General features: G+C 37.5%; 1 protein-coding gene across 2 annotated transcripts in view; it reads left to right on the top strand.

Moving 5' to 3' along the window:
• The window catches only part of LOC129770071 (leucine-rich repeat-containing protein 15), a 166,988-nt gene that overhangs the window by 111,177 nt on the left and 42,755 nt on the right, over positions 1-13,056 (top strand). For both annotated transcript variants that reach the window (XM_055772689.1, XM_055772688.1), the window contains 2 exons: positions 8,819-9,377; positions 10,041-10,263. In XM_055772689.1, the coding sequence (XP_055628664.1) occupies positions 8,891-9,377; positions 10,041-10,263 (710 nt within the window). In that variant the 5' untranslated portion in view covers positions 8,819-8,890. The remainder of the gene's footprint in view (positions 1-8,818; positions 9,378-10,040; positions 10,264-13,056) is intronic.

Below are 13,056 nucleotides of genomic sequence, written 5' to 3'. Positions count from 1 at the left end.
TGATTGACCTGAACCAACCAAATTGCACAAAGAACACACAGAATGACGCTTGGGACTAGCAAATCATTCTCGTTGTGCAATTTTCGGTGATTCGAGCTTTGGAAGGGGAAGGGGAAGAGAAGGAATGTTAGTATGATATTCGCCGCCCGAAGGCCAGAAGGGTCGCCTCTATAGCGTGGTTCCCTAGCGTTTATCATGGAAGGGATATTTGTTAGTGGGATAGGTTAAAAATCAGGATTCACTACGGTAAGTGATGTGATTCTGTAAACGCTAACTCTAAACTGCTCGACGAAACGAAATCTCAAAAATCGAATGTATTTAAGGTAATAAACATCCGGACGTACGATTCTATACTTTCTGGAATATTATAACAAAGAATATAATACAATTATATATGATTATATATGATTTCGACATCTATGAGAAACCTGAGAAGATCACTAAGAAACCTCTCTACAATAAGAAGGATCTGCAATACATATCGTGCCTTATTGGCTCGAGAACATTCTATTTTCTACATATTTTGACATCCAACGACGGAGGTAATGCATAAGAAACCTAAGAAGGTCACTTGAGAGCCTATCCATAATAAAACAAATCTATAATATATTTCGTGGACTATCACATCGCATGCTTTGTAGCTCCTAGAATATTCTAACAGCCGACTTTCTGAACTCTTGGAATATTTCAACACTCGACCTACCTTACCTACATTGTACTTCGTGACCAATCGCATCGCATACATGTGAACTTACGGAATATTTTGTCACCAGACGTAAGTTGATATTCATGAGAAATTATTTATCGCACATACCTTTCATTGAAATAACTCTCCGCGTCATCTTTGGGAAACCTGAGAAGGTAACCTTAAGAAATCTACATATTCTACTATTTATCGCACGTATTTGTAACTAGATCTAATCGTGATGACGAAGTGTTATATTTGGAGAACCTGAGCAGGTATCAGAGGGGAATTTATATATTCTAATTTATCGAAATCCTATCTCGAATGCGTACAGTTATCTTTGGGAGACCTGAGAAGGTAATCCAGAGAACTCTTCTAAAATCAATCGAGCCGGCGATATGTATCGTTATTCATCGCACGTGCTCTCCAATCGATTTATTTTTGAGAAACATGAGAAGTTAAATTTACATAATCACTCTTATACAAAACGAAAAGAAGCTCTATGAAAGAATTACAAAACGGAACATTAGCTCTTCTACACATAGGGTTTTATTACAATGTTTTTTTAACTGAATTGCAAAAACATTACAAATTCCTACAATTTTGCTACTCATGTAGCAATACTGGTATTTAGGCCAAATCAAAATCACCTGGCATCCCTGTATGCCGCAAAACATCAGACACATACCCACATATACACCGATGGAGAATAAACGAAATGTATAACATACACACAGCTCCAACTCTGGATTCCCTGGAATAATAATACAAATATATGTGCAAGGCCAAGAGAGGGAAACCCCCAAGATAAAGAGCGCGCGACGATTGAGTGCACAACGATACACATATTTTTCACCAACATCCTGAGGAACTAAAGAATTAAAGATCTACTTGGAGAAATGTATAATGTATGTATAACAGGAAACTTAGCTCATTACGCCTGTACGCTCCATGATATACCATCCCTGCGACACGCACAAATACACATTCGCCGCAAACCAGTGAAGAAAGAAAAAAAAACCAACCACACGGCCGTCGTTACCAACAAACTCTCCAGAACCGTCTCCCGTTCCGCCTATATCACCACCCACTACTTTACACTAATTAAAAAAGCATTCATACATGTGGGTAGCTGGAACGGTTAGACAAAATCTAAACCGGAATAAAACCAAATGCACGGGAATATACAAACATAATTCATTCATCATCACTTTTTTTTTTTTTTTTTATTAATTCGTTTATTTTTACAGGCTCAGTTACTTAAGTTTAAAGGAGCCGAATTCTAAAATATAATTTAAAACTATATATATAAACAATTTTTCTTACATCTATGGTTAGTAAGGTGGAAAACCGATTACTCGCGGTGTACTCGAGTTTAGGAGGGTAACATATTTTTAGGAGAAGGATGAGATATAAGGAAATTGTAACAATGTTGATGAACACTCATTTCTTAAATCTATTCGTATATCTATAGTGTATTTACATTTCAACTTATTCTAATATTTATAGCAAGGGGACGAATTATCCGCGAAGGAAGGAAAGGAGGGGATTCACCATCACTGTATGTATTTTCTTTCAAACAAGATTCTGTTCCTTTCTGCGGTTAGTTTCGGAGACACAGGCTTCATCAAAATTTCGATGCATTCTAAAATAATATTCGAAGTGGTAAACAACGTCGAAAATATGCGGTCGTGTCCTAGATACAATCCCTTACAATTTTTTTAATCCAAAATATATATTTTTATCAAGGCTCACACCATAGCCTGACGGGGCCGGTAGTTCAATATTTTGACAATTTTTTTATCATCTTTGTTTGTAATATGTAACCGATTACTCGCGGTTGGCTCGAGGTAATACTAACGAGGGCCTGATTCTCGAATACACTTCACGGTGTAAACGAAATGAACTGCACGCCATTGAACTACATTTTACGAGTTAGTGAAGCGTAAAGGATAATAATGGGTTCTTAAGCAGAATTAGCACTTTTACAATTAAAAATTATTAATGATAATTAACTTCTCCGTATCAAATAAGTGTTCAATGTAAATGGAAAACTTTGTTTTCTTCACTTTGTGAAATAATCTCATACCAACATTTTATCTCAAGTTCGTTTTAAATTATAATGATAAGTTTTAGTGAGAAACTTATTTCGTATCCAGATGTCGACACCGTACCGTTGTCATCTCGGATATACTTCATTTCGTTTCCACCGTGAAGTGTATTCGAGAATCAGGTCCAAAGTGTTCTCATAATTGGGATGTTTCGGTCTCCATATCTGACATCTTAATTTGTTGTGTTTCAGCCTACATGATGATGAATACCATTCAATTTTGTCTAAGTTTTCGAGATGTCCTTTGTCGTTTGATAATTGATTTCTACGCTCGTCTATCTGCATTCAAAAGATTTATGGGATAAGATTATTATTCATGGCTGTTTTATCAAAACACGATGCGAACGCGAACACAAATATTTAATGAGAATCTCCAATGAAAGAAAGTTAACTCGCTACTCCGACATCTGGGGCCCAGACCAGTTCTCAGCGTTCCCTCCACCCAATTCTACTAGTGAAGGACCCGCGGAATCAACTATAAACCAAAGTATTGCTGTTTTTGTTTTGCTTCCGTCGCCGTTTTCCGCGAGCAATCAGCGGGAATTCTCATCTTTTCAAATCTGAGGATGCAAAAGAACAAAAAAATTAATAATAAAAACAGCACCCCAAATCCGCAAGTTCAAGCAAGATTACTCTTTTTTCGTAGTTAAACTTTTTCTGTCATGGTGGTGAAAGACAGAAAAAAGCCGAGTGCAGAAGTCAAGTGAGATACAATTCGCGGGGGATACAATTCCACAACTTTCCTGTTTGCATCCTTCACTTCTGGCTCAAAGCGGGAGGAATACCACCCCGAAACCAACGCAAAATGGCGAAGAAAAAAAAAACATTTAATACACAAGAGGAACCGAAATAGATTTCTGAATCGTGAATGCATACCAAAGATGCACAACTCTAGTAAAATGTGAACAGTGGTGCTCAAACATATTTCGAAAGCATGAGAGCTTGCTTGCATTGTTGAAATATGACGGAAGTAGGTTATTGCTAACGAGTTCAGGTTAAGTTATGACATATTTTCTCTTTAACGTAGGAAAGCATAATGAAATTAGTTTGATTTGGCATGCTGTTGTCACAAGAACGTCAGTTTATGATTTATTTTTCAGTTCAGTTCAATATCATCGCTAATTAGATACAGGATCCGTTAATTCAGAAGCAGACGAGTATACGATAAAATGAAAGTGAAACCATCCAAACCAACTTTTCTGTCAATGTCGTGTGTTATTCTTTTAGTTGGAAATTTGATTTGTTTTTTTTTATTTTTCACCTCAGTACTACCATTTAAGGGCTTATTCGGAAAGCAAGAATTTCGTTGAAAAACCAGCCCCAGTATATTATATAGCAGTATATTGTGAATCATTTAGATCAGGGTTTTTCAAAGTGGTCGATAATTACCCCCTAGGGTTGATATCAGTTTCGCGGGGGTCGATATGAACCAAAACTGATTTTGGGGGTCGACGAGATCTAGAAATCGACCCCTGTTAATTAACACAAGTTCTTATTTGGACATTTCAAAATACTGTATAAGTTGTGTTACGTGTTCCACCTTGTTATATGAATGACTAATATTTTAGTAGAAAGTATTATTCTTCTACTTTTCAAAAACTCAACAATTGAATTCGTTTCTCTCTCTCTCTTATGTATCAAGTATGCATGTATCGATGTTTAAGACCAACGTGGCTTGACATATATTACAAGTCAGCTAGATTATTTTTGTATCGTACACAAAAATTACTCACACATATAAAGTAATGTGCAGTGTTGTGTTCAGAAACAGTGACAAATTTGCGAATTTTGTTAATATAAGCCCGTTTTTATGAATTTTTTTTTCCTCCTAAAATGCACGCTATTTACCAATACTAACGCGAGGATCTTTAGAGCATAACTGATAACTGTCTAAGTTCGTAGGTTTGACTTCACGGCGGGTAGACAATAAACCGTCCATTAATGGTGTAACTTCTTTTTTACATCAGAAATCATGTTTTCGTTTTACTGGACGTAAAAATAAAATTGTGTACGCGGGTAACAAGATTCATGTCAGTGGATTGAAGTCAGGTTGAATGGAGTGGCAGATCATCTTCTAGCCAATTCAAATAATGTTAACGGCGAATGCCGATATAGTCCTAGTCGAAGCAAAGCTACTGAGTGGAGAGTCGATTTTCATTTTTCATCTTCGAAGATTTCGGGCCCTGGTCATCCTTCTTCTTGTTTACGGCCATATTTGACTATCGTTCGAACGATTTAATTCGAGCAATTTAAAAAGACGGGTGGGTAATGTCGGGGACATAACCGGAGTGACGTAGGACTATACAAAGGGGACAGATTTTGTTAAATATATATTTTAAATATATTGTTTTATTTTCTTCTCCTACGTGAATAGTTGTAAAATTTCTTCCCATCCAGCTTGTGACATGTTGTTCAGTAAATTACATTTAATGCGACGTGCCGGAGAAACACTTTGCCACTCACTGAAACTAATTGTACCCTTGATGAGAGCCGAACCGAAGCTGTTCTTGATGCGGGTTTTCTGATTGTCGTGAGCAGCTTTGCAAGCCAACTCGAGCACTCCGACGGCCGAAACTCTATAATCGCTGTTAGGTATACTGGTGCTCCGGCACCAGTCCGTTCGGCCTAGTTACTCTTGCGGAGCAATCAGTGAATGCGGCCAACAGGGAACTGGAGACCTGCACGGTTCGAGTGAGACTTTGCCTTTCCCTTAACTTGTCCTCCTTTGTTAAGTCCACGATGCCGATGCCGTACAACCACACGGGTTTACGGTTTGAAAGAAAATAAGATATTTTTTTGGGGTCCGCGTGTTTTATACTCTAGCGGTACACACTCACAGGATAGAGACAAATCGGCAGACTCAGCCAGAGGGACGAGTCCAACGAGACGAACGAATGAGCGTTAAAAGGGAGCGATGGCAAAAAAATACATTCATTACGATTTGTTCGCTCGTTGGATTCACATGCAGGTTAAAAAGGGTCCATTTCAGGATCACAAAATTATCTTCAATCTAAAGAGTTTATTGTTTTGTTATCACTCGATATCCCCATCTTGTTCGGCTAAACCTTTCTGTTTAGCGATTTGTTGCCACTCGCCACAGCTTTCACAGTTGGAAAATTTCTTCCCATCCAGCTTGTGACATATTTTACAGTAAATTACATTCACTGGCACGTCGCATTACCACCACTCAGTATCGGATTGGAGATAATTTTAACCTGTAATTGAACATTTGCGATGACAGTGGTACAGTGTCGACTTTCAATGTGGGGTCATAATTTGGATCTCTATGTTTACAAAAATGTCCAACTAAATAAGTCGCATCACATGTCCGTCCAATTAGCTAAATGTCGAACTAATTGTAGATTACTGTACTTTCAATCTGGAAACAATTTAAGAATTGGTGAAAATTGAATAATCAGGAAAGTCCCCAACTATCAATAAGCTCAGAACAACTGCCAAATTCACATACTCATCAGATCCTGGCAGACAAATTATGAAAAAATCAATTTGTGTTTTGTTATTATTTTGGATAATGTTTTAGAAAGCATTGAACTGTATTTCCTAAACTCTTTTTTGGAAGGCTTTTTTCTTCTGCTACCTGATGCCATTTTGCGATTGCGTTTGCCACTCGCCACTCGCTGTAACCGCCTGTTATCTTGATGTCCACCGAACCGAATGTGTTCTGTTCCGAATGCGGGTTTTCTTATCGTCGCGAGCAGCTTTGCCAGCTAACTCGATCACTTCGGCGGCCGAAACTATATAACGCCGGCTAGGTGGACTGGTGCACTGGTACTAACGCGCTCGGCCTAGCTACCCTTGCGGGGAACTCCAGATAAACACGGTTCGAGCGGGATTTGGCCTTTCCCTTCACTTTTCCTCCTTTACCATGTCCAGACATGGCTGCTTGGGTTGGTTTGTTGATGTGTTGTGATGCGAACCGATGTGGTGTACGGTTTGAATGAGAATGATCGTTACGGCAGCGGAGCGGGGATTTTTAAGCTGACTGGCTGGCTCGAGAATTACGCATGTGTGAGACTGCGACCAATGTTTCGTTCATTTTTTTCTTTTTCCTTTCCAATCGTGCTTCATTCTATTTCGCTGCTGCTCTGGTTGCCCGTTTTGGTCGGTACGATTTGAGGAGCACAAAATGGACCAATCAAAAATTGGCACATAGTGCATTTGGACAATGCTTGATATTTCACAATTATTCAATTATTTATCTCAAGAAAAATGAAATGTTATTCGTTATGATAGATGCGTAGATATATTTCCTATCAATTGATGCAAAAACCTTGGCGATCTATTGAGAAATGCTCGAGTTATAAGCGTTCCAAATCTTGCATTTTTTCCTACTTGTTCAGTGCCTAGATTTCCATTTCAACCCCTATATCTTCCGGTTAGACGTAGTCCTACGTCAAAAATATATTCTTGTTCTCGTAGTCTTTATCAAGCTGGTTTTAACATTTCCATTGGCTCCATCGTTGCAGTCTGTGCTACTACTTCGCCACCGGAATCTTCCCGTTCCAAACAATATTGATTCAGCCTGTGTTGCAGACCCACCAACAAATTGTCTCTTCAGTTGGACGAGTCTACATTACCCGGCAATGAAGCTTTGTTGTTAGGGTTAGTTCGATATATCAGACATGAAAATATGGTCCAATAACTGCTTTTTGCTGCATATTTAAAGACTGATACAAGAGGAGTATCGATTTTCCAGGCCGTGCAACATTTTTTTTTTCGACAGAGCTATTCCATGGAAGAACCTTATTTCTGTTGGTGCACTATCTATAATTGGTCGTCATCGTGGTTTTATAGTTCACTTAAAGCGACAACTGCCTAAGGTACAAAAAATAAGGGCCCTAGATTACATCAGTTTTTACAATATGTTATAATTGCTTTCAACAAGATTCGAAGCAATCCTTTGAATTCTGGGATATCTACTCAGCTATGTGAGGGAAACGACGAAGTCTTTATTCGGTTACTTCTGCACACTGAAGTTCGCTGGTTATCAAGAGTGTCTTACTTAGAATGAATTTCAGCTATTTTTGAACAAAATTAATTTGCAGCTGCAAGGACGATCTCAGAAAACTAAATCAATAATATCGGTATTTGTGAATAAACTGATTCTTTATAAACAAAATTTAAGCAGAAAAGAATATTCACAGTTTCCGCATTTGTCAAAATTGTCACAAAAGTTTCAAGACTCACTTGGATGCATTACACAAGGATTTTGCAGAGAGGTTTGAGGAACTCCTAAATTTACAAATTTCTCAATGGATAATAAATCCGTACAGTATCTCAGCCATGGAAGAAGCCAATGTGATAATGCAAAAAGAATTGATTACCATCAGCACAGATGAGGAACTTAAGCCGAAGTTCAACCAAGGCTATCAGAATTTCTGGTTGCAACGTAACATTGAAACTCAGTGTTCTGCATTGTGAAACGTTGCTGTACAATACCTTATCGCTTTTCCTTCAGCATTCCTCGTCGAAAAAGCCTTTAGTGTGGTAGAAGACATTTTGACAACACAAAGAAACCGATTGAAAATCAACGAATGCGGAGATTTAAGGCTTCAACTCACCAACTGATTTAAAAAGATTTATAGAAAACCATCAGGTTCATCCATTACGATTATTTTTTGTATGTAATTTGTATGAATAAATATTAGTTACACTTGATATTTACTGAATTTCATCATTTTGATCAAAAAATGATGACAAGTTTAATTATTCAAACAAATGTAAAGTTTTGAAATTGGTCAGTATTTTGTATGTATAAGAAAAAAACAAGAGACATAATTTTTAAAGAAAATTGGCTATAGGGGTCGATGGTATCGCCCCATTCTAGAAAAGGGGTCTCCCACCCAAAATAGTTTGAGAATCCTTGATTTAGATCAATACTAGTTTTTATTAAAGGCGGCTTGCTTCCTGTTTCTAAGCTGCAGACCCTGTAGTTAATCACCTTAGATTGTCACTCGAAAATTGTATTTATCGCTCGTATTCTATTTTCTTTTTTTCTCCAGATGTTAACGTAATCAACGTGTCGGCACGAAAGAAGAAGAAGAAAAACTACACTGGACGGCACCCGCGGGAAGATGCCGTCAGGGAATGCCCACCGGACAGTGAAGACTACTGGGACCACCACCACGGTGACAGCCACGAAGAAGCGATCGACGGTGTCCTCTCCTCGCCTCTGCCCCCAGCAGCAGTTGGCATTTGAAGCTTTGAGGAGGTCTGCGCCGATAACGGTGTACCTGGTAGTCTTGCTGCAGCTGTGTGCGTTGATTACGGCTCAGTCCAACCCGGCCCAAACATGTCCCCCGACGGTCGATATCAATCCGTGCCAGTGTCAGGTGAAAAAGAACGGACTCGATATTATGTGCGAGGCGACCGATGTGCAGCACATTACCAACGCGATGAGTGCGCTGAAAGGGAAGAATCCGATCATCTTCTATCTGAAGCTGCGACATAACAACCTGCCCAAGCTGCAGGGCTTTGTGTTCCTCTCGCTTGATATCCGGCATCTGACGATCCATAATAGCAGTCTGGCCGCTATCGAGGAAACATCGCTGAGTTCTTTAGGTAAGCGTGAGCATTGATGTATTTCGATTCATTTAAAATAGATTAATTCCTTTCATTACAGACAGATCTATTTTTAACGATAATTCATTTGTACTATTAAAATCTTAAATTAGTTTTCGAGCCTCAGGAAAACGTGCGAAAAAGGCTAGGTGCACGGAATCATCACATGAGTTGTCCATTCATAAAAAGAAAGAGAGAAAAGACACGAAAAGATAATTTTACAAAATGACAACGTCAGATCATATGTTCATGGATCTATGTAGAATTATCTAGCCAGAATGAACTAGGAGGCCTGCCATTTCGCTAAACATTGCTTCCTAAGATTGCTCTTTATTCCGGTCCATAGCGTTGGTCCTTATGGTCCTATTAGAAAAAAAAAAGTACAATTTATTTCAATTTTCAATTTTCTTTTCTGTCTGGATAGCAAGGAAGGGACAAGGATATAGAAATATTAGCGAATGATGCTACTTTACTACAATTCATCTTGTACCCATTTTCGTTCCTTTTGGATCTCACTTATAGCGTGTAAATCTTTGGAACAGTTGCTTCAGTGCTCCTAACTCGCCCCAAAAGCTAAAAGTAGAACTGTATTATCGCTTTCATAATGTTATCTCTATAGCCTTCATACTGGACTGTACCTTAAAAATATTACCATTCTTACAGGCCGTGGTTTGACTCAGCTGGACGTGTCGCAGAACCAGCTGATGACGGTTCCCTCGAGTGCGCTGAAAAACCTCCACCACCTGCTGATTCTCAACCTGAACCACAATCGAATCTCCGTGATTCATAACCGAGCCTTCGAGGGACTGGACACGCTGGAAATACTCACCGTCTACGAGAACAAACTGACTTCGGTCGAGCCGGATGCGTTTCGCGGGTTGGACAAGTAAGTGATATTTATAGCTATTTATTAAGCCAAAACCATCATAAAGCTGATGTATAACAAATGTTTCCGAAATGGGAGGTTCATTATGATCGAGTGCGTGGCCTAAAATTAATGTTTTTCAAATATATCGCGATTGGCGTTTCTTGAATGCATTAGAATAATGTCATAGATGAAAGCTGATTTCAGGATCATGTGACAGCGTTTTAACTTTTCACAAACACGTTTTGGTACCTTTTTAATATAGGAGAAATCAGGGTAATACCGACATCCCCTGATTTTTCCAGTTAGAAACCATTTTCTGCAAATTTTCCGATGTCTTATGTACACACTTTTCATGTCAAAACAAACAAAAAACAGTACCGGTCAGCAAACAGGAGTAAGTCTCCGTGTAAAGTTTCGGAAATTCGGAGACGAGTCAAAACAAAAACGTATGAAATCGAATATACGTAACCCATGGAAATTCAGAAGTTGTGACAATTTTTGAACAGACCTCGTATGCTACATTTCAAAGGAAAAGAGAAAAGACAAATTAATAACTACTCTAAATTTTATTTGAGTATAATCGTCATCTCTGAATTTAATTTTGAAGAGGCATTTTAAGTTTAGCAGTTCAATTTTACTTTTCCATAACGCCTCGACCATTTATTGACCATGGATGGTTTATTAGAGGAATGAATATGTATGATTATGAGTTATTTTAACAAATGAAACCTAATTCTATAACGTTCTTTAGTCAAGTTACGCAAAAGATAATTAAAAGCTAAATTGCTAATTATAACTTGTAAACCTCACAATATTTTTGAGCATGTGTTTACTGTGTTTTAGTTTTTTTTATACCAATGCACAACAAAAGCAAATTAGCATTTATAGCTTGACAGTTAATATCTAGACAAAAACTGTCTTAAAGTTGTTACTCATGATAGAGCGCTCGTTTTTATATTGTTAAAAATAAGGTGACCAAAATTGTCGATGGAATAAAAAATCTAACTTTCTTATCTTTGTAGAGAGGTAAACATAGTTCGACAATGTTGTAGCTTCAATAATTTGAAACATCTTTGTAGAACAAAGTTTTTCTCTATCTCTTGAAATAACCGATATAGCGCCTTTTTTCTAAGTTACGTTAGGGTTACAATGAAAAAAACTGTTTTTTTTGCTCTAACTTTTATATTTTAAATTTTACATGCAAACTGTCTTCGAAAGACTTTTAGAGCTTACTAATACAAACATTTTAAGATGCAGATCTTGTCAATATCTCAACTTTACTCAAAGTTATTGATATTTCTTCCCAATAAACACGCTCTTTTCATTTGTTTGTCATTCTTTCTGGTATCGATGAGCTCTAAAAGTCGTACGCAGACCATTTTGATGTAGAATTTAAAATATAAAAGTTAGAGTAGAAAACCCCGTTTTTTCATAGTTATCCTAATGCAACTCGGATAGAAGGCGCTAAAAACAACTTTTTGGGGGATATTTATTGTTTAGACAAAAACTGTCTTAGACAAAGTTGTTACATATGATAGAGCGCTCATTTTTATGTTATCAAAAATATGGCGACCAAAATTGTCGATGAAATGAAAAATCTAACTTTCTTATCTTTAAAGATAGAGATAAAAATAGTTCAACAATGTTGTAGCCCCAGTTATTCTAAACTACTTGGTAGAGCAAAGCTTGTTTCTATCTATTAAAATAATCGATTTAACGCTTTTTTCTAAGTTGCATTAGGGTGACCATGAAAAAACATGTTGTTTCTGCTTCAATTTTTATATTTCAAATTCTACATCAAAACTGTCTTCGTACAACTTTAAGAGCTTATCGATACCAACATTTTGCGATGCAGAACTTGTCTATATCTTAATCCCACTCAAAGTTATTGATGGGTTTTTACCCAAAAATTCATAATTTCAGTTTTAATTTACTCAAACACAAAAAATAACATAGATCTGAAAGTCACACATCATGTAGAGTGAAATATGCTCTTTCAAATGCCGCCAATAAACTTTGTTTATGTTTGCCCCAGAAAGAATGACAAACAAATGAAAAGAGCATGTTTTTTGGGAAGAGTTGAAGTTGAGATATTGACAAGTTCTGCATCGAAAAATTTGTTCAAGATGACAGTAGTTCTCGACGTTTCATACAATTTCAAGACATTTTTCATCAATTTTTTTTTCGAAAACACCATTTTCATGTACCATAGATACATTTTCATGTTTCGCGAGATAAATACACAAACCAGTATAAAATGGTGTGAGTTAGAAGAAAATGTGATTCTGAAATAAAGCTTGAGCTTGACCTTGAGCTTGGGTAGACTGTACACTGTCTGTAGTTGCTCCGCGTGTTTGACCTGAACCAGCCAAATTGCCCAAAGAACACATTGAATTACGCTCGGAAGTAGCAAATCATTCCCATTGTGCAAGTTTCAGGGATTCGAGCATTAAATAGTCAATAACGACGACATCCACGTCCTAACAGTCACCAGAGGAAGGGAAGGAATGTTAGTATGACATTCGCAGCCAGAAGCATGCTACATAGATGCTACTATGCACTATAGAGATTCGTCATTCGTAGACGGAGTTTAAAATGCGACTCTGAAATATAATTCACATTTTTTATAATATCGCTCAAGGGTGGAACATACGATGCAAATGTTTTGATTTTCCTTCATGTCTTAAATGTCAGTTTAATGAATTCGAAGAACATGCTTTGAGTATGACTGATTCACATAGCAGCAGAATAACAACTGACGGTTTACCGCATCAAACCCACATTTCATTATGCGACTTCTTGTTGTTGTTT

The sequence above is a fragment of the Toxorhynchites rutilus genome, chromosome 2 (genome assembly GCF_029784135.1).
Source record: "Toxorhynchites rutilus septentrionalis strain SRP chromosome 2, ASM2978413v1, whole genome shotgun sequence".
NCBI classification, from domain to species: Eukaryota; Metazoa; Arthropoda; class Insecta; order Diptera; family Culicidae; genus Toxorhynchites; species Toxorhynchites rutilus.
Note: the sequence above shows the minus strand (reverse complement) of the source record. Positions and strands in the feature narration are given on the sequence as shown.